Source organism: Phocoena sinus, chromosome 20 (genome assembly GCF_008692025.1).
Source record: "Phocoena sinus isolate mPhoSin1 chromosome 20, mPhoSin1.pri, whole genome shotgun sequence".
Lineage (NCBI taxonomy): Eukaryota > Metazoa > Chordata > Mammalia > Artiodactyla > Phocoenidae > Phocoena > Phocoena sinus.
This window is the reverse complement of record NC_045782.1, coordinates 42,123,228-42,146,112: the sequence shown is the minus strand read 5'-3', so window position 1 is coordinate 42,146,112 and position 22,885 is coordinate 42,123,228. Positions and strand designations below refer to the sequence as shown.

The window sequence follows — 22,885 nt, the reverse complement described above, 5'->3', positions numbered from 1 at the left end:
ACAAAATAGATTTGCGAAAAACAAAACTAAAACTTACAAGAGAAAATTTTTAGAAGAGAACTAGGGAAAGGCATTAAGAATTGAGGCTAGGGAAGAATTTCTTAATAAGATATAGAAATTAAATCCATAAAAGAAAAAAAAGTTTATTTGGCTACATTAATATAAAGAAAATTCTCTCTGACAAATTACACTGGATACAAATGTCTCAAACTAGAGAAGATATTTGCAACCCATATAATCCACAAAAAATTGGTATTCCTCTATAATAAATTCTCTGTAATAACTCCTATATAATAAGTAAGAAAAAGACAAACACCACAATTTTTTTAAAAGACTGGCAAAGGATATGAATAGGCAGTTTCTCAGAGGAAGAACCCAACTGACGATAAGCAGATGAAACAATGCTCAGGAAAATGCATAATAAAAGAGAAATCACCTTGTAAACAACCTGATAAAATTTACAAAGGCCAATAATGCCAGAAGTTGATGAGGTTATGGAGAAACGACTTCATATACATTACTAGTCATAGTATAAATTAGAAAAATAGTAGTATTGTGCAGATTAATTTGACATCTTACAAAAATGAAGATGCACAAACCTCATGACCCATGAGTTCTACTTCAAGACAGCTACCCTAGAGAAATACTCTTGCACTTGTGCACCAAATGACATGTACCAGAATGTTGATTGCCACACTATATGCAGTGGGGGGAAAGCTAGAAATATCTTGATTCTTCTCAGTAGGAAATGGAATATCATCTTAGACATTAAAATAAATAACAGATTTACATGGATCAATATGCATAACACCCAGAAACATAATATCTATTTTTTAATCTAGTAAGCTTTATTAAATCTAATTTATCCTGTCATTTCCTACTTTTTCTTATTTTTGTTGATGGTAAAAATAAATTTTAAGCATTGCGTTTATAACAACCCTTCTACTGCTTCAAATCTACTTGTTGGGTGCTTAATCATTTCAGTTTTACACAAGGTGGTTTTCTCCCCTGCTTCCCTATATCCCATTAAGTTCTTGTTCATATTCAGATCTCTAGCCATCTCAGCTCCATTGCATCCTGGTATATTATTGCAAGTCTAATAACTGATCTCAACTCTTCAGACAGTCCCAGAACCAATTCGTTTTTACAATTCGTTCCTAATACTACAATATTTTTTGTTTCAGATATATTTTTACCTCTCAGAATACCAAGAAAAATGGTCATTACCATTTACTATCTGGGTTGAAAGAACTTCTTTTTAAAAATTGTTTTTAAGTTGATTACAGATCACTTACAAACAAAAATAAAGGGAAGTAGAGACTATTAAAATATTTAATAGAGCTTAAATATAGCAAACCAAATTTTTATTCCATATTTTCCTGGGTTTGAAGATATCTACTGATTGATCGATAGATATATACCCAAAATGCGCAGGAGCCTCTGTATGTAACTCACTGTTCATCAGTTGTCATGCGTGAAGTTGTACACTGATTCTAAATTTCAAATACATTTCTAATAGATTATAGCTTATCATTACTTCTTGTTCTTCTACTTGCGTCGTCAAGACAATACTTGAAGAGTTTTAAAAAAAATCTTTGGCTTATAATTTTGTTGAAGATGGGATGGACACCAGGCACTCCATAGTTGCAAAATATTTTTATTTTTAGATTTGTATACACCTTTTAGAATGGCCAATCTAATTTTTTTTTTTTTTTTGCGGTACGCGGGCCTTTCACTGCTGTGGCCTCTCCCGTTGCGGAGAACAGGCTCCGGACGTGCAGGCCCAGCGGCCATGGCCCACGGGCCCAGCCGCTCCGCAGCATGTGGGATCCTCCTGGACCGGGGCACAAACCAGCGTCCCCCTGCATCGGCAGGCGGACTCTCAACCACTGTGCCACCAGGGAAGCCCCAATCTAATTTTTTTAAAGTATCATTTTAACTTTATTTATTTATGGCTGCATTGGGTCTTCGGTACTGCATGTGGGCTTTCTCTAGTTGTGGCGAGCACGGGCTACTTTTCCTTGCAGTGCGTGGGCTTCTCATTGCAGTGGCTTCTCTTGTTGCGAAGCCCGGGCTATAGGCTCGTGGGCTTCAGTGGTTGCGGCTCGCGGGCTCTAGAGTGCAGGCTGAGTAGTTGTGGCACATGGGCTTATTTGCTTCACAGCATGTAGGATCTTCCAACATGAGTAATGATGACATAATTTCTAGAATTTTGAAATAGTATAATATATCTTAGATTTATAAAAAGATCCAGTGGACCCATACAGTAATTGCAAGATAGAGTGAGTTTTTTTTCTGTTTTTAAAAATATATATTTTCCGTTTTGTTCCTGTGGAATACTTCTAGAAAAAACGTAGTCATGAGATATCAATCTTTATAAATAGTTAAAACTGCTTAACAGTGAAAATTAAAAACTGAAATTGTTTTTCAAGTGGACCCTAATGGTATACTGAGGATTAAATTATTAGGTGCAGGTGAGAAGCATTTTATAAAATCTGTTGTGATAGTTTCCACATGGCTGCATAGGTATCTTTGGTGCTGTTTTTAAACTTGCAGACAGTTTAAGTATGACACTGTTAATAATAAAACTGAGTTGGCAAAGAATTTCTAGGTAGATATTAATCATAGCCAGCTTTTTCTGATATACTTTTCTCAATCCTTACATCCAGAAAGGCTTGGTATATTCGGTTAATGACCCCATGGAGAGTATATATGTGTTACATAATAAAGAAAAGCATCACCTCTGTGATTCTGGACAGTCCAGGCTGACAAAGATGAACACTTGCATATAGGTCAAACTAGCTAAATATAGAACAGCCATTTTCCAAGGCTGTTGCCAGGGGCTCAACAGCATCAGCTCTGTTTCTATGGGGGAAGACTTTGCAAATGGTAAGAACAGAGCTAGAAGTCAGTGAGTTGAAGAGAATTGCACTGTGGAATTTTAAACTCTTTGGTAAAGGGTTTATTGATAATTCAGCTATATTAATCTGTGAACATTAATCTTGACATCTTCCTTACCTGATTCTTAATTTATTGCAGTAAGAACTTGCCTTTATTTAAGTAACACACCTGTAGAAATTGATGTTATCATACTCAGTAGGTTGGCGGAAGGGACCTGATGACAAGTCATAAGATTAGCAAGGTTCTGAAAAGGTCAGAATTGTACTGAATTATGTTTAGGGAAGATTGCTCCTGTGATCATTAAATCAAGCACAGTATCCTTATTGTCTCTGGCTTCCCTTCCACATAGATGATTTTTGAGGTTCGACTGAGAAGGAAGTCATGATTCCAGTGGTAACATAAGGCACATTGATAGCAAAATTCATACATTATAACAGCTTTTTGTTTTATGCTGTATTGACAACTTTGAATAAAAATGTTTTCTAAAAATAATGTAGAATCTCACAACTTTTTAGTCACAAACAGGAGTGTCCTAGTTTTTCTTTGAAGACAGCAAGCATTAATGCTCTACTATATAGAAGTGTTTGGCAAAGCTAAGGTTGTAGTTCCAATTCTTCATTCTCGGTCTTCTCTACAGATGGAAAGGTGAATAGTTTTTGGTGTTGAAATTTTTTTAAGCAACAAGCTATCACTTATCATCAGACATCTGTTCAATAAATATGACAGTAATTGAGAAATAAAGTTAATTTTTTCAGGTTTTAATTTAGTTTTAAAACAATTGTGGAAAGAGAACAATTTGTAAGTTATGTTCAGGAAAAAATATAATGAAACTTAGTTAAATTTTGGAACCTTAATGAACACATGAGTATCATCTTGCATAAGAATGCATTAAAGAATGAACAGTACTCCAAATAATGAATAATAAAATGTAAGTATTATAAGATACTGTATCTATTTTTTGTTTATTATTATGAAGTAGAACTAACTTTTCTAGTGTACCATTTTATAGATTTTAACATGTGTATAGTTTCATGTAACCACCACCAAAATCTACATGCAGAACATTTACATCACCCCCCAAAATTCCCTCATGCTGTCCCTTTGCTAATAACTCCTGGTAACTACTGATCTGTTTTCCATCCCTATACTTTTGTCTTTTCGAGTGTCATATAAATGGGATCATAGTATGCAACTATGACCAGTTTCTTCTTTTTCAGACTGGCTTCTTTCACTCATCATATTGCCTTTGAGATTCATCCAAGTTGTCGCATGTATCAAACATCCCTTTTTACTGTTGAGTAGTATTCCATCTTATGGATGTACCATAGTTTGTTTATTCACTCACCCACTAGAGTGCATTTGGGTTGGTTCTAGTTTGGGGCAGTTATGAGTAGAGCTGCTATAAACCAAGGAGTGGAATTGCTTGATCATACAGTGTTTTATCTGTTTTTTATTTTTTTTAATATATATTCAGATGTGTTTTAGATCCAATCCAATTTCCTTCAGGTCATTTTTAGAACTGTTTTTCTTCCTACTTCTGATGTAACATTTCATCTTTTATCTTTGTCATGTTTGCTTGATCCTTTTTCCTTTGGGTTGCCTTTATTGGAGTCATCTTCTGGTGTTGTAGCCCAGAATCTATCTTGCTTTTATATGCCTCCAGCTTAATTATATGATTCATCTTCTTACAGAATCTAGTTTGCTACTATACTCTTCTTTACCATTTGTAGATGACTTTCAGATCTATCTTTCTCACCTGTTTTGTTCAGTTTATATCTTATTCTCTGGAGGACATTTCTAATTAGGTGTCCTGTTAACTCTTTAATCTTCTTATGGTAGAAACTTAAAAAAATTTTTCCCTTCCATCTTTTCCCTTCTACAGCTTTCTTATCATAACTACAAGATAATTTCTTACCTTTGCTGTTACTTCCCCTTCTACTTGCAGGCAGTAACCAAACCTAGGACTTGGCTTTTTAGTCATCACTACTCCCATCACCAAAACTCTCTTACAGATTCTGTTTACCTCATTTACATACCATTGTTTCTCACTGACCTTCCAACTACGTATTTCTCTGTTTCCATCCTAAAGTCAGGATTAAAATCATCTTACATAAAGAGCATTCTGCTTTTGCAGTTGTGTGTGTATGTGTGTGTGTGAGAGGGAGAGAGAGAGAGAGTTTCAATAGAAAGGCCTGCTCCCTGTTGTGATAGTACTATAACTTTTGTTTCTCACGTTAGGTAAATTTTACTATCCCTTTTATAGGGCCCGGATTGCCTCTTAGCCGTTTGCTCAAGTGGCCCTGCATGCTTCTAAATTCTTATCTGTTAGGCCCTCTCTTTCTCCTTCTACATGTCTTTGTTCAGGAATAATTTCTCATACCCCAAAACAAGTATACCTGTGATTTAGGAGGACACAAAGTCGTATTTGCAGGTAATATGATTGTCTACTTAGAAAATTCAAAAGAATCAACTAAAAAAACTTAGATGGGGCTTCCCTGGTGGCGCAGTGGTTGGGAGTCCGCCTGCCGATGCAGGGGACGCAGGTTCGTGCCCCGGTCTGGGAAGATCCCACGTGCCGCGGAGCGGCTGGGCCCGTGAGCCGTGGCCGCTGAGCCTGCGCGTCCGGAGCCTGTGCTCCGCAGCAGGAGAGGCCACAGCAGTGAGAGGCCCGCGTACCGCAAAAAAAAAAAAAAAAAAAAACTTAGATGTTAGAAGAAAGTTAAGTAGCCAGATATAAAATAAATATACAAAAATTAATATTTCTTCATATATACTGTTTTTGAAATATAATGTAAAAATCCCATGCACAACTGCAACCAAAAAACATAAATAGTTAGGAATGTTATGAATGAATTAGTATGACAAAAAGTACAAAACTTTATTGGGAGATGTAAAAGACTTGAATAATTGGAGACATATTCTTAAGAACTGAATGTACTATAAAGATATTAGTACTTCCTAAACTGATTTAGAGATTGAATCTAATTCCAATCAAAGCTTGGCTTTTTTGTTTACTTTTTACTTTTTTTGTTTGTTTTTCATTGGAGAAAGTTGTTTTTGCTCTAGTAGAATGATTCTAATAATCGTAAGGAAGTAAACATGGTTGAAAGTAGCCAAGACAGTTATAAAAAAGAAGAATGTGTGGAGGGTAAGAGCTTGCCCAAACCACTGTTATGGTCCATAGTATAGGCTGGAAATAGTCTAGCATATATGAAAATATAAAGCCTGATAGAAATGGCATCTCAGTCAATGAAGAAAAGGTTATTTAGCCAACAATATTGGACCAGTTAGTTAACTCTTTGAAGAATTACTTGGATTCTTACTTCACTTGTACCATATACAAAAATAAAATTCCAGATAGACTAAAGAATTATATGTAAAGTAAAAATTTACAAGAGAAGAAAATGTAGGTGACTACCAGCGTCTGTAATGGGAGAGGATTTTAAGGATAAAAGTAATGGAAAACATCATAAAAATAAAAATTGATAATGTTGGCTGTTTAAATAGTAAAAATACATTTTTTAAAACCCTTCCATTTATCAAAAATATACCATAAATAAAATTAAAAGACAAATAGCAAACTAGATAAAACATTTATAACAAATATAATAATACCCTTAATATATAAATAATTTTTATAAATCAATAAAAATTATTAAATCCCAACAGAAAAATGTACAGAGGACATGAACAAATAAGAGAAAAATTATCAATGGTAAAAAAATGATTTTAAAAAGTGCTAGCCTCGTCAATAATTAGACAAATGCCAATTAAAAATGATTGAAAAATACCATTATTCATCCATCAAGTTGATAACTACTTTAAAAAATTTCTAGTATTCATTACTTTCGAGGATATACCAAGATAGTCACTGTCATATACGGTGGTAGGATTGTTACAAAATGATAAAAACCTTTCTAGAAAAATATTTGAAAGCCTATTTCAAGAGCATTGAAATACTCAAAGCACCTTTTAACATAACAATTTGCCTTCATGAAGTAATCATACATATTGTCAAAGATTTAAGTATAAAAATGTTCATTGCGGGCTTCCCTGGTGGCGCAGTCATTGAGAATCTGCCTGCTAATGCAGGGGACACGGGTTCGAGCCCTGATCTGGGAGGATCCCACATGCCGCGGAGCAACTAGGCCCGTGAGCCACAACTACTGAGCCTGCGTGTCTGGAGCCTGTGCTCCGCAACAAGAGAGGCCGTGGTAATGAGAGGCCCGTGCACCGCGATGAAGAGTGGCCCCCACTTGCCAAAACTACAGAAAGCCCTCGCACAGAAACCGAGACCCAACACAGCAAAAATAAATAAATTAATAAACTCCTACCCCCAATATCTTCTTAAAAAAAAAAAAAAAAGTTCATTGCAACAACTTCTTGATACTAAAAACTTAGAAATTGTTAAATATGTGACAGTAAAGAATTAATGTGGAGTAGGGGAATTAAATTGTGAAACCAGTCATATGATGAAATATTATGGAGCCATTAAAACTCATAATGTATAGCTGTATTTATAGACATGGGAAAGGGCTTAAGATAATATCTGGGCTGAAAAAAAGAGATACAAACTTTTTATGTAGTACCAAATTAATAATATCAGTTATTTCTAGCTAGTTGAATTTTGGATGATTGAGATTTCTTTACATCTTTTGGTATTTTTTCCAAGTTTTCTATAGTGATCATGTATTTTGCAATTAGAACCCAAAATAACAATTTTAAATTGTTTTTAAAAAACAGTTAATGTTCAAGAGAATGCAAGATGCAGTGAGTTTCCAATTTTTAATTAAAATAAAATTAAAACAAATAAATCTGCATTAATCTTTAAGCAATATAATATAGTTTATTTTTAACTTATTTCTATTTTATAACTTTTGCTCAGTTAACATCTAATACTGTCATAGTAAAATTTTTAAATCTATTTTTTTAAAAAAATGATATCCTTGCCAGAGTTTTAGTGAATACCAACCATATCTAATCTTGAATCTCATTATGCCCATCATTTATACCATCCGTATGTTGTCATATTTAGGTTATGTTCATTTTCACCTGTTTTGTTTTGCTAATCCCTAATGGTTTTTGTTTAAAAAAAAAAAAAAATCTCTGCAATGCACTTCCCCGTTTGGTTCCTAACAAGAGGCTTAATTACTTAAATATAAATTGCTAGAAGGTCCATGTTAACTTAACCTAGTGAACTATTGGCATTTAAAAGTATTTGCATCTATTAAAAGTTCAAAATATATAAACTGATTTCTTTTAATGATAACTCTATATCTGACAAAGTAAAACAAATCACTATGTAGAAGAAACAGCATCTGCTTGACCATGTTCTTTTTATAAACTTTGTCTCTGTTCTCACTTTACTGTTCAGAAGAAGCAATCTGTTTTCATATGATATAACTGAATATGAATCAAGTTCAGTATCTTCTCCCATTTGCCCAATTCCCAGTCCACCTCTGTGTGGAGTTACTCTTCAGCTATATAGTATGACAAATATTAAACTTACTGCTTTGGGGGCTATCCTCTCACCAAAACTCAGGGAAAATGGGAGGGAGCTGCCGTTCATTGACTTAAGAAATGCTTGACAGTTCTTCTTTCAAAGAGTGAGATAAGAAATGTGTGTGAATGAATAGTTAGTTATGATGGACTATTCATTTTCATCAGTATATAATGTGTATTTTCGTTTTATGTCTATTAAATATGAGGTACTGGAATGTCTTTTCACTTTGCAGAATTCTGAGACTGCAGTTCCAACACCTTTGAGAGGGCAGCAGTCATGATTATACTGGCTACATTTATTAGTCAAAAAGCGAGAAAGCTTTGTTTTGCTCTTTTGATTAGTTTGTTTAATAATATATTCAAATTATGATCTTTAATGTTATTTCTTTTACTAGCTTGGTGCTAACAGTGGTTTGCACATCATCATCTTTGATGAAATTGATGCCATCTGCAAACAGAGAGGGAGCATGGCTGGTAGCACAGGAGTTCATGACACTGTCGTCAACCAGTTGCTGTCCAAAATTGATGGGGTAGAGCAACTAAACAACATCTTAGTCATTGGTATGTTTGCTTGGTTTAAAAAAAAAAAGGTACTATGATTTCAAAAACATTAGATACATAGGTTCTGAATTCAGATTTGTGTAGCTTGTAATTATACTATTTTGCCAGTGTTTCCAAATTAGAATCAAGTGATATTGAAGAATTTCACTATTTTAATGTCTAGCCTTAATAGGACAAATGAAAAATGGGTTTTAGTGACTCATGGCTTTTTTTTTCTTTTAATAAAACTCCTCACTTTTTTAAAAAATTTATTTTTTATTATTTTTGGCTGCGTCGGGTCTTAGTTGTGGCATGTGGGATCTTTCGTTGTGGCACGTGGGCTCTTCGTTGAGGCACATGGGCTCTTCGTTGAGGCACATGGGCTTCTCTCTAGTTGTGGCATGTGGGCTTAGTTGCCCTGTGGCATGTGGGATCTTAGTTCCCCGACCAGGGATTGAACCCGCGTCCCCTGCATTGGAAGGCAGATTCTTAACCACTGGACCACCAGGGAAGTCCCAACTCATGGCTTTAAACTTACAGTTAACAGGTGAAAAAGGCTGCACGATGTAATGCAGTGGTTTTCAAACTGGGTCCTGTAGGCCTCCAGGAGTCCTCAGAGCTACTTCAGGGTCTGTGTGGCCAGGGTTTGAGCTTCAGATCATGCATCCCTATTATAACTTATCTTTTTAACTGCTTTATGTACTGAAGTTCTTCTTAAGATGACTTTGAAAACAAAACAAAACAAAAATTCTGCCGTTTATGAAGGTTGAAAACCATTGGCGTACAAAAAAGAGAAGGGATGTTGGGGTCAGACAGATCATGTTCACATTGCCCCTCTCTCACTTTGATAGTTTACTTACCTTCTCTGAACCTAAAATTTTCTTTTTAAATATTTGAAGATTTCATTACATTTATATTCCACTGGCCTGTACAGTAGTGAAATACTAAAGCAAAGTCCCCAGGTATTTTCATTAGGTCGAGAACAAATGATATTTTTGAAAATGACTGCTTTTCTATTTGACTTTTATAAAATGTCCTCTTAGCTTGTCAGGGAAATTGCTATTCTTACACATACTGAAGGGGCATTTTATCTTATTTTTGAATTCTGATAATTTGTGTGTTGTTTTGTTTTAACAACTGTGCTCAGGAATGACCAACAGACCAGATCTCATAGATGAGGCTCTCCTTCGACCTGGAAGACTGGAAGTTAAAATGGAGATAGGTAAATAGATCTGTCATTGATTGGGGGAGGGGAGCGTAATTAGAGTTCATTAGCAGGAGCAAAGTCATATAACTTAATATTTGTTAGAAAAGTTGTGTATCAGAAGCAGGTATTTACACGCTTGAGTACCTATAAGAAAAACATTAAGATTATAATAATGTCTATTTTATTTTCAATTTTATCAGGCTTACCAGATGAGAAAGGCCGACTCCAGATCCTTCACATCCACACAGCAAGGATGAGAGGGCATCAGTTGCTCTCTGCTGATGTAGACATAAAAGAACTGGCCGTAGAGACCAAGAACTTCAGCGGTGCTGAGCTCGAGGGTCTGGTGCGAGCAGCGCAGTCCACCGCTATGAACAGACACATAAAGGTCAGTGAAATCAACTACCGTATATTAGGAGTCTGCAGCCCTGTAAATACCATGCCAGTATTCTTTCTCTTTCCTTTCAAGCATACTAAGGACTAGGGTAATACTGACTTTTGATGGAGAATAGACATGGTAAAAGGTATAGGGATTAATTGTCAACTGCTAAATCTTCCGAGTAGTTGGAAAAAAGATAATGGTAGCATCTGCCCCATGGTAACCACTGACCCATTTACCTTAGGTTGCCACCATTTGATACAGACACGTGAAGATGAAGATTTTGAAGAATTTTTTTAAAATTTGTGCTGTGTTGACTTGTATCATGACATAGGAAGTTGGATTTTCTACATGCTAGAATTACGGGGGCTGCTTCATTAAGTAAATGTATTGAATACCTGCTATTTTCAAGGTATTAAGCAGGAGACACAAAGATAATAAAGCACGACCTTTTCCCACAAGGAGTAGAGAGTCAGGGAAATGGATATGTTTGCAAATTAATACAATAATGTTATTGATACTTTGGTAGAAATACATACAAAGGATACTTTCATTTTGGTAAATAAAATTTGATAAAGTGCATTTGATCCTTTACCATCGCTTCTCTTCAGGTTTTACTTATCACCTGTAGTTAGATGACTCCCAAATTTATGTCTCATCTCTTGAAAGTATCTTTCTCTCACTTTCAGATTTATACCAAATACCTCTACCTGGATATGTTATCAGGTCTCAAATTTAATATTCCAAAACCAAATTCACTTTTTTGTTGTTGTTTTTCTTACTACTTTCCTTCCTGCTCCTACTTCCCTGTTTATCCCAATTTCCAAGCTTAAAACTCCAAGATTATCTTTGATTTCTACCACTCTACTGTGTCCTACATCAAGTTATTTGCCAAATTTTGTCAGTTCTATCTTGGCAGTATCTTTCAGTTCTCATTGCCACCACCTGTCTTCTGTTTGATTAACCTTCCTGTTTCACACCATTCTATTCTTCAGAAACTTTCAGTGACTCACCATGATCTACAGAACAAAGTACAGAAGTCTTAGTCTGGTCTTTAAGGTCCTCTTAGATCTGACCCTAAATTGGCCTTTCCTGATGTGTTCCCGGTTATTCTCCATACACTTTATAAATTTGTTTATTTATTTATTTATTTTTGGCTGTGTTGAGTCTTCATTGCTGCACACGGTCTTTCTCTAGTTGCAGCGAGCGGGGACTCTCTGTTTTGGTGTGCAGGCTTCTCATTATGGTGGCCTCTCTTGTTGTGGAGCACGGGCTCTAGGCTCATGGGCTTCAGTAGTTGTGGCTCATGGGCTTAGCCGCTCCGCAGCATGTGGGATCTTCCCAGACCAGGGCTCAAACCTGTGTCCCCTGCATTGGCAGGTGGACTCTCAACCACTGCACCACCAGGGAAGCCCTCCATACACTTTAGCCAAACTAAAATATTGAATATTTACCAGTCATCAGATATTAATGTATTTTTCTCCTTCTCTGCTGTTATCTCTTTTTTTTTTTTTTTTCTTCACTGAGAACATTTACCCTCTATGTTTACTTATCTTTTCAATACCTGGCTCATGTACCACCACTTTCTTCAAACTTTTTCTCATTCTCCCTTTCAAGAATGGTATGTTCTATTCCTTCTTGAACTAGTAGTGTATTGGAAATTCCCTGGCGGTCCAGTAGTTAGGACTTGGTGGTTTCACTGCGGTGGCCCAGGTTCAATCCCTGATGGGGAAACTAAGATCCTGCAAGCCACACAGTGCAGCCAAAAAAAAAAAAAGAAATAGTAACGCATCATTTACAATACCTTCTGTTGACTTTCGATCAGTGGATTTATCTAGCCTAGTGTGTGCCAGACACTGTACTAGGGGTTAATGCTCCAATTGCCTACCCTTGAGCAGCTCACAGTCTAATCCGCCACATGCAGTCTAATCCGCCACATGCAGTCTAATCCGCCACATGGTAAGGAAGTGAAAAGGTGTCAGGTGTGGTCAGCTTGTCCGGTGAGAGGAGCCTTCACAGAGGAATTTCTGGGTGGATGTTTCCTGATGGAGTCAGGCATTTTAGGTAGAAAGAACAAATATGCAAAGGAACAGAGACACACAAACAGCATGGTGTGTTACAGTAATTCAGTACTGCTGCAGCATAAAAGGTAGGGAAGGGGAGGTAGAAAGAGACGTGGGGGATAAGTCAGGAGGCTAAAGCAGGGGATGGAGCACAAAGAGCCTTTTATACTGTGCTAAGAAGTATGGACTTCTTTTCTGTGAGTTGTGCTAAGCCATTGAAGAGTTTTAAGAATAGCAGTGACATAGTGTTAAAACATAAGCTCACTCTGGCAGCTTTGTCGAGTGGAGTATTTAGGGGAGTGAAGTTGGTGACATAAGACAAGAGAGGGGAACTTGTATAACAATTCACGCAGGAAACAGTAAAAGCCTGAACAGTCAGGTAGAGTATGTTTTATTCGGGTATACCCTGGCAATGGTTTTAAACCAAGGGTCGGTAAATTGTGGCCCATGGGCCGTATCCAGCCAACCACCAGTTTTTATAAATAAAGTTTTTTTGGAACACAGCCACCCTTGTTCATTTATGTATTGTCTGTGGCTGCTTTCATGCTACAATGGCAGAGTTGAGTATTTGCAAAAGAGACTGCATGGCCCACAAAGCCTAAAATATTTACTATCTGGCCCTTTATAGAAAAAGTTTGTCAACCCCTGTTGTAGACTTTAAGTCCATATCTTATTCATTTCTGAATCTCCCACAGTATTTCATATAGGTCTTAATACTGAGAATATGGTAGCTGTTTAGTAAATATTTTTTAAATTAGTAAATATGTATTCTGTATCAAACTCTATCTATAAGCCATAATTCCCCTACATAATGGAACTGACTTTGTTCTAGCTCAAGAATGCCATAATGGAAGAGGCCACTTTAGACAAGATGGTAAACCTCTTTAAAATACCGGAGGCCCAGTGGGGAGGAGGATACTAGTACTACTGCATTAAAACAACAACAACAAAAAAATTGAGAATGCCAAAGGACTGGATAGTGTGGGAAATATAGTATTGGGTCCTTTATAGAATGGACCCATTCATTTCATTCATCCATTCTTTCTCCTTGTCATAAGAAATGTCTTAGAAAAAGTGATGGTGACTTCAAGAAAAATTGTATAAATGATGTGAAAATTGCTCCCCACGATACCGATCTTTCACCTCAGACCACATCAGTGCTTCTTGAAACTATAATCCACAATAGCTAGTTTATTAGGTATCAGATTTTTCATATGCATTAGCCACTGGATTTTTTATCTTATTTAGTCATTTGTCATTTTTATCACAATAATCTTATCCCAAAGTGTCTCTAAGCCATTGTCAAAAAACATGCTTTCTTTAAGCATGTATTGGATTTATTTACACACGAGGCAATGAGAAACGGTGGAAAAATCACAAGTTTTGTAGTCAGAAGGTGTGGTTATGTGTTACAGTTCTTCTCACTTTTTTTGTTTCTGATTTGTCAAGGGGAAATAACTACCTATTTCATCAAGTTTTTGTGAAAATGAAATCAAATACTGTTTGTGGAAGTGCCTCAGTTGGTGTAGAACTTATACACAACATTCATCTGTTTATTATGATGTTGTTTGTATTATAAAAAGCCATTATTGGGAATTCCCTGGCAGTCCAGTGGTTAGGATTCGGTGCTCTCACTGCCAGGACCTGGGTTCAGTCCCTGGTCAGGGAACTGAGATCCCGCAAGTCTACTGGCATGGCCAAGAAAAAAGCCATTATTAGTGTTATTTTGCTTCCTTTTCAAAAGAATTAGGTTTAAACAAAGTCAGGTGGAATAAACTAAACAAGTCTTCCCTGTTAAACTGTTCTTTCAGGTTTTTTGAAGCAAGTGGAAAATCCAGTCATGAACACCCGATGTGCATGTCACTTGTGCTTGAATCCATGTTTGTGGTCAACTAAAATTCATGTGACATTTGGTTGTTTTTAGCTTGAAAGGAATTTCTGCTTCAGGTAGAGAAGATAACACAAATTTCTTCTGCTCTAATCTGTTGTAAGGAAATAAATTGAGGACACACACACACAAACACACACACTTTACAACTGAATCAAAGCTGATTTATGTTTTCAGAATTTCAATAAAATTCTTTTTTATTTTCTGTAGAATTTTGAATGATTAAGGTCATTCTACCCTTAATTTAAGAGGAATGATAAGAACTTTGAAAGGTCAGATTTAAAAGGTTATGAAATTTAAGTGTGACCACTGGATATTTGCTAGTGTTGAAATACAAGTTTATTAGTTTCTGCAGGTATAAGCTGAAAGATGTTGCCTCTTCCATATTGATTAGCTGTTATAAATAAAATGCAGAAAAAATCACACTAATTCAGACAAATAAGAAAAGGTTTTCTGAATGAGTAAAAATTCAGAATTGTAGATTTTTTTAAATAACATTTTGAGATTTTGACAAAATAGTAAAAGTTAGCCAAGAGAAGTCCTTAAACTTATTTTAATGAATAGGTATGAAAGGTTTATCATTGTAGTATTGATTACTTACAATTAGGTGACTTCTGAAATTCCTGGAGTGTCTAAAAACAACTTGTTCTAAAGTAACTGTCCCCCAGCCATCTTAATTCACTTTAATTCATTGGGTGAGTTCTTTCTTAGTAGTAAAAATGCAAGGTTCATACCAGCTGCAGTCCTGAAATCTGTCATATTTTTCAGCAAATGCTGAAAGATAGACAAGATTTTCCCTTCATATTGCTATATGTTTCTGTCATTTGAATTCAGTTTCACTCTAAAAGGAAATCATAATAGTATTTCATAACACTGTTATGAAGATGCTTGCCTATGCCTCCCTGTGTACATACGAGAATCATTTTCTAGGATAGATAGATAGCCAGATGGATTTTTGAAGACATAGTTACATTGTCTTCTAGTTTCTAGTGTTTATTCTGGTTCCTTTTACAGGTGACCTGTTTTTGTCTCTCAAAAAGGTTCTAGAAATTTCTCTTCACCTTTGGTGTTCTGATAGTTTACAACACTGTGTCTAGACAGATGTGGGTTTCTTTTCATTTACCCTGATCACTCATTGAAACCTTTAAATTGCAAAGATACACCTCTCTTCAGCCGGAGAAAATTTTTTTCTTCTGTCTTTTATTGTTTTTTTCTCTATCATTCTTTCTCTTCTTTCCTTCTGAGACTCCTCTTAGATCAGTGTTAAAACTTCCAGATACATGTTCCATGCTTTTTAACCATTCTCTCTCACTTTCTGTCATTTCATGGGATTTGGGGCAGGAAGGGAGACAAATAAAAGTGTTCTGTTTGCCATCTTGATCTAGTTTTCTGACAGAGTTCTTTTTGTCCCATAAGGCTGAGTTTTACAGAATGTTTGTCATTTTATTTGTCTCAGCAGTCCATTCCTAAAGGAACATGACTCATATTTTATAATAACCTTTGGAAGGTTGATACTGCTTAACATGCTTTGGTTTTGTAGTCAGATTTTTTTGAAGATATGTTTTTTTTAAAGCCCATAGTACCATTTTAAAAATTAGACTCACTTGCCTTGTGCTATTGGGAGTGAGCCCAGTCACATTAAAAAGTGTGTTGGTATCTCAATCACTCATCAGGTCCAGGCAGCTCCAAGTGCTGATAAAGGCCTTGATGTTTCTCCAGATGTCTGTTCTAAGTGGTAGCTTCAGGTGCAATAAGCAGAATATTTGGAGCTGGCACATAGATTCTCAAGCAGAGAGTATGAGTAAAAATCAAAGTTGTAGGTCCTTGGTCTCCTAGAATAATGGTTCACAGACCTGGTTGAGCATCAGAACCACCTGTGCACTTTATAAAAATGTAAATGCATGGACCCTCTGCTGGACCTGTTAAATCAAAAATCCTGCAGGGTGGGGCTGGGCATCTATATAAGTATGTAGGTGTGTGTGTGTATATATCTTTAAAGACTCTAGGCGTTATTCTGATAGGCAGCCGAGGATGAAAACCACTGTTCCTAGAGACCCTCTCTATATAGGTTCTCCTCCTCGTGCCTCATTTTGAAAAATAAAAACAAAAAAAAAAAACTCTATCCAGTGTCCTTTGGTAAAGATATGTGATAATTTACTTGACTGGTACCCTCTTCATGGACATTTAATTTGCTTCCAGTCTTCGGCTATTACAAATTACTCTAGTAGATATCCTGGTACATATAACTTTGTGCACATTTGTGAGTATATTCATGGGATAAACACCTAGAAGTGGAGTTGTTCAGGCAAAAGGCATAATATATGTATATGTAGGGGTGTGTGTGTGTGTGTGTATGTTTGTGAATTTGAGAGAGATTTTTTTTGTCTGTGGAAATATGCCTTTTATATCCTCATGTTATATTCTTAGGCTGAAAATATTCTTAAATCTTGGAAGTCCTTAAGGTTTTGTTTTCATTTCTAATCAGGCCAGTACTAAAGTGGAAGTGGACATGGAGAAAGCAGAGAGCCTGCAGGTGACAAGAGGAGACTTCCTTGCTTCTTTGGAGAATGATATCAAACCAGTGAGTATGAATACTGAGTGATGTATAAGCCAAAAATAATAATAATAATTCAGGGGAAAAATAAGTGCCATTTTACCCAATATTTTGGAAGGTTATATCACATGTAGTTTTTAAAAAATCATAAAATCTCAGTACTGGAACTGTCCAATATAAGAAACATCTGTTCAGTAACTCTGATGGCTGGGTAATTAACCAAGACTTACTGAAATATTTCTCATGATAGGGAGCTCACCATCTTGTAAGGCAGACCATTCAATTTTGAGACTTTCTAATTATTCTTAAATTGTTTTGAACTAGAAATAGTTTTCTCATTAGTTCTTATATAATCTGAAGCTACGGAAACCTAAATTCATCCTAATTCATCCATCCTTCATATGTTAGTTATTATGTTTAAAAGTAATTCTCATCTCCTTTCTCTCTCCCTTTCCCCACCCTCCTCCAAGGCATCCCTTTTTCTTGCTCAATACCTCCAGTTCCTCTAGCTGCTATAGTTTCTAAAACTTTTAACCATTTTCAGTGCCCTTTTTTAAAAAGGTGTCAATTTTCTTAAAATATACTCAAAACCAATAGTCATAGTTGGAGTTTTAGAATACATTATAAGGTCATTAACCCATTTTTCTATAAAACAACCACTCATGTTTGAGTAACCATTATTTGGAGTCCTATATTAATACAAAAACAAATTGTAGAACCTTAAAAAGGTGTGTATGTTGTTTTTCTTTCTTCAATGGACCTTGGGTGCACAGAATTGGATTAACCTTAATCTTTAATTCATGACATACTGTCATTAGTCTACAGTGTGTAAAATAAAATATGGTATGTATTGATTTTTTGAGACTTGCTATTTTATTATGTATTTTATTATCAAGTCATCTATATGATTGTGCTATGCCTCATTTATTTTCATTGCTGAATAGCCTTCCATTGTGTGACTAACACAATTTGTTTTCCTGTCAATGGGCAGTTGGAACATTACCAGTTTTTTGTTATTACAAACAACTGCTGCTAAAGCATTCTTGAATGAGTTTCTCCTAGATATATGTTTAGGAATTAAATTGCTGGGTTGCTGGGTATATGAATGTACAATTCAAACTAAGATTTTCAAGCTGTTTTTTTCAGTGGTTGAACCAATAAACACTTCCCCCAATAATGTAAAAGAGATCCTGTTCTCTACATCCTCTACAACACTTGGTATTGTCAGACTTATTTTTTGCCATTCAGTTGGATGTAAAATGGGATCACATTTTGGTCTTGATTTTCATTTCACTGATTACCTATGAAGTATTTCTCCATATGTTTATTGGCTATATGAGTATCTTCTGTGAGATGCCATTCATGTGTTTTGCCTATTTTTCTGTTGTATTGTTTATTTTTATTTGATCTGTATAAGCTCTTTATATATCCTTGACAACAATTATTTGTTGCAAGTATCTCCTTTAAAGACAAAAATCAACTTGTTTTAGCCCATTTGCTTTTTTTAAAAATTTATTTATTTATTTATTTATTTTTGGCTGCGTTGGGTCTTTGTTGCTGCGCGTGGGCTTTCTCTAGTTGTGGCGAGCGGGGGCTACTCTCTTCGTTTTTGTGTGCGGGCTTTTCATTGTGGTGACTTCTCTTGTTGCAGAGCGTGGGCTCTAGGCACGTGGGCTTCAGTAGTTGTGGCTCACGGGCTCAGTAGTTGTGGCTCACTGGCTTCAGTAGTTGCGGCGCACAGGCTCTAGAGCGCAGGCTCAGTAGTTGTGGCGCACAGGCTTAGTTGCTCTGTGGCATGTGGGATCTTCCCAGTCCAGGGCTCAAACCCGTGTCCCCTGCATTGGCAGGCGGATTCTTAACCACTATGCCACCAGGGAAGCCCCCTGTCTGCTTTTTTATGACTATTCTGACTTTTAACTGACTTTTCAAAAGTTACTCAGCAGGGCTTCCCTGGTGGCGCAGTGGTTGAGAGTCTGCCTGCCGATGCAGGGGACACGGGTTCGTGCCCCGGTCCGGGAAGATCCCACATGCCGCGGAGCGGCTGGGCCCGTGAGCCATGGCCGCTGAGCCTGTGCGTCCGGAGCCTGTGCTTCGCAACGGGAGAGGCCACAACAGTGAGAGGCCCGCGTACCGCAAAAAAAAAAAAAAAAAAAAGTTACTCAGCAGTGGAAATGGTTTAATCTTTTGCTGTTATTATTCATAATAGTTACCAAAAATATTAGAGCCCAGCCTAACTCATCTATCTTAAAATTTTTTCAAGGCAGGTAATTTGGCTACAAGGAAAGGGGCAACTAAGATAACTTAGTTAAGTAAGCAGTAACTTTTATTTATTCCAGGGGTCTGGGGAATAAAACAAAAACTGAAATGACAGGATAAGTAAGGATGACTCATACATACTATATAGCTTGGGAGGGTCACTGTTTTCTGGTTCATGTATCTCAGTGCTGTTAGACAAAAGCCAGTCAATCTACATATTTCCTACAACAGCCTTCCAACCAGTATTTATTAGGCTCTTCCTTTATAACTTTTTACACAGCCACTGCATTTACCATATTCAGACCAGGGAATAAGAACTTTACTCTGTACTCAGGAATCAAAGCACTAGTGTATGCAAGGACCAAAGAGTGGTCTGAAAAATGATTTGGTGGCAAAGTAATAGAGTGATGAGACCACTGTATACTGTTTATAAACAGTATTACAAAGGATGACTTTCTGTTAGGTGCAAGTTCTAAAGAACTGTTAAAGTTATTCCAGACATTGGGGAGTGAGAACTTGACTTGAGGGTTGTGATAATTTTTTTAAATTAGAAATTGTCAAGCTATATGAGCTTTACATTACATTGGGTTATATTTTCCTACCCATTTCTTCTCCTGTTAACCTTGTGGAAATGCTATTCAATTAAGTAAATAAGTACTAAAGTTTTTAACTACTTTTGGTAGCTGGTTTGATGGGCGTTACAATTTGAGATTAGAAGTTGAAAATGAAAAGGGTTGTGATTTATGCCCCAATATATAGTACAAATGAAATGATTATATATAGCAATTGCTTTTCTTTCCTTTCCCTAACCCTTCAATCTTCATTACCTCTGCTCATTTCTAGCTCGTTCTAAATCTTACATTTACACACACACTTACCTTTTGGTGCGATTCGACTTATATCCCCTACCACCAAGTGTATGTGGACAAGATCTCCTCATTACCATTTCATATTTCCATTTTAATATCTGACACCTACAGTCAGTGTTAGGATAGTATCTTTGTGTGCTGAGCCAACTGTTTCTAATTTCTAAATCCATATTCTCTCTTTCTCTTTGCTCTTGACAGAAGGCCACAACCCATGTACTCCTTATAGAAACAAGCACGTTGGAACATACCCTTTCTCAGGGATTGCGAGGGCTTGAGCCCTCACAGAATCTGAGCCTAGAATATATTTTTTATTCCATTAAGTCACGTGAAGCAGTTTTTGCTCCAATTGGGTAAAAAGTTAAATGAGAAATTATAAAAGTTTTTTTTTCTTTTCAGGCTTTTTATATTAATATGGGATATTGCTATAGCCCTAGCATGTAGGAATTATTACTCATCCTTTATACCTTTAAATATTTAATTTTTAATACTGACGCTGAAAATGCTTTAAACTGTCCTTTTCCTTCATAGGCATTTGGCACAAACCAAGAGGATTATGCAAGTTACATTATGAATGGTATCATCAAATGGGGTGATCCAGTTACTCGAGTTCTAGAAGATGGGGAGCTGCTGGTCCAACAGACTAAAAACAGTGACCGCACACCATTGGTTAGCGTCCTTCTGGAAGGTGAGAAAAAATGATGTGATAGCATCAAAAGCTGAAAAAAGAAAAAGAAGCACTTTTACAAAGCCATTTAGCACATTCCAGAAAAATGAATTATTTTCAGTTCTAAACCTGTTCATGATTTGAAAATAACAATCCATTCTGTGTTCCAGTATTGTCCACGAATTTAAATCTTCTTGGGTTAGAATGTTACTAATGAATGATAGCAACTAGTTTTCTTATAAGATTGTATCTAAATTTCTATGTTACTTAATAGACTCTATGATACCACATAATATTCAATTCAATTAAAAAAATATTCACTGAGTATTTACTATGTCTTAGGCATTGAACTGGTTGCTGGAGACACAAAGACATTCACAGAGTTGAGTCTGGTCATGAAAAAAGCCATGTAAACAAATACCTAACTACCATGTATGTGTGTAAGGGTATGTGAATGCAAGTCATTTTGCCCAGGGGTGGTCAAAGAAAGTGTTCAATTTAGATTTTGTAGGATCAGTTAGGATTTTACCAAGTAGACAAAAAAGGAAGGACATTCTACCAATTATTTTTTATAGTTATAATTAGTAGAACAACAGAAAAGTTCAGTGAGTCCACATGACAGGGGAATCCAGCCCCTTCCAAAGGGCTAGGGGTGGGGGCTCCCTGAGAGAAACACATTAAGCCAAGACCTAAAGGACGAGGAGAACCTGGGCGTGCATAGTAACTGCGGAAGATGTTCTAAACAGAGGGACCAGCGTGTGAAAAAGCCCTGGGCTGGAAGGAGACTGAACCAGAAAGGGAGATTGGCTAAGACATGAGACTGGAGAAGTAGACAGGAGCCAGTTCATGCAAAGCCTTGTAGACCATGTTAAGGACTTAGACTCTGTCCAGGGGGCAGTGGGGAGCCGTTTGTAGGATTTTAAGCAGTGAAGTGACATGATCAGATTTATATTTTCAAAACATCATGACTGCTTTGTGATAGAGAAAGGATTAGAGTGGCAAAAATACACAGGAAAGACCAATGGTGAGAAGCAGTTGCATTAGTTTTAATGAGAGCTGATTATGGTTTGAAGTACTGTAGTGGTAGGAGAGATGGAGTTATGTAGACCATTTTGAGAAATATTTAGGAGGGAGAATAAAAGAGACTTTATGATAATTATAATAATGATTAATTAATTATTAAGCATAATTAAGCTAACATTCTTTGAACTCTTAACTATTTGCCAGTCAGTCTACTAGCACTTTACATATACTTTCTCATTTAAACCCCACTTCAATCCTGTGGGGGCAGATGCTGCTGTTATCCCTATTTTGTAGATAAGGAAGCTGAAGCTTAGAAATAGTAAGTAGATTGAAAATGGGGAGAGATCAAACATGATCCCCAGGTTTCTGGTATTCACGGCTGGTAAATGCTATTGTTTACCAAGACTGGGAACGCTAGTGGAGAAGTACATTTCAGAAAGAAAGATCATGAGTTCAGTTTTGGACACATTAAGTTCATGGTTCCTATAGGATAATTGAATGGGAAATGTTGAGTAGCCCACTGGATATGTGGGTCTAGTGCTTAGAAGAGAGGTCTCGCCGGCAGTATACATTCATGAGTTGTCAGTATGTAGACTTGTTGAATCCATGGGAGTGGATGAAGTCACTTACAGAAAGGGTAGGTTGAGAAGAAATAGGGGGCCTAGGACTAATCTCTGAGGTGTGTCAACATTTAAGGACTAAGTAGAGCAGGAACAGTTGACAAAAGAGATTGAGCAAAAATAACCAGAGAGGTAAGAGGGGGGAAAAAGAGAATGTGCTGTCACAGAAGCCAAGAAAAGTATTTAAGGAAAGAAGAGAGGTATAGCTGATTCACTTTGCTGTACAGTAGAAACTAACACAACATTGTAAAGCAGCTATACTCCAATAAAAATTAATTATAAAAAAAAGAAAAATAAATAAAGAGGAGAGTTATTAGTTGTATCAAATATTCCTGAGAGGCCAACAGATAAAGTGTTGGATTTGGTGACGTGGAAGTCATTGGTGACCCTGATGGGAGCCTGTCCCATGTAATGGCAAC

At 36.4% G+C, this 22,885-nt stretch overlaps 1 protein-coding gene across 1 annotated transcript in view; it reads left to right on the top strand.

Moving 5' to 3' along the window:
* The window catches only part of NSF (N-ethylmaleimide sensitive factor, vesicle fusing ATPase), a 159,093-nt gene that overhangs the window by 93,245 nt on the left and 42,963 nt on the right, over positions 1–22,885 (top strand). Inside the window, 5 exon segments of the mRNA XM_032615290.1 lie at positions 8,799–8,964; positions 10,091–10,165; positions 10,351–10,538; positions 16,966–17,061; positions 20,688–20,844. Of these exon segments, the coding sequence (XP_032471181.1) occupies positions 8,799–8,964; positions 10,091–10,165; positions 10,351–10,538; positions 16,966–17,061; positions 20,688–20,844 (682 nt within the window).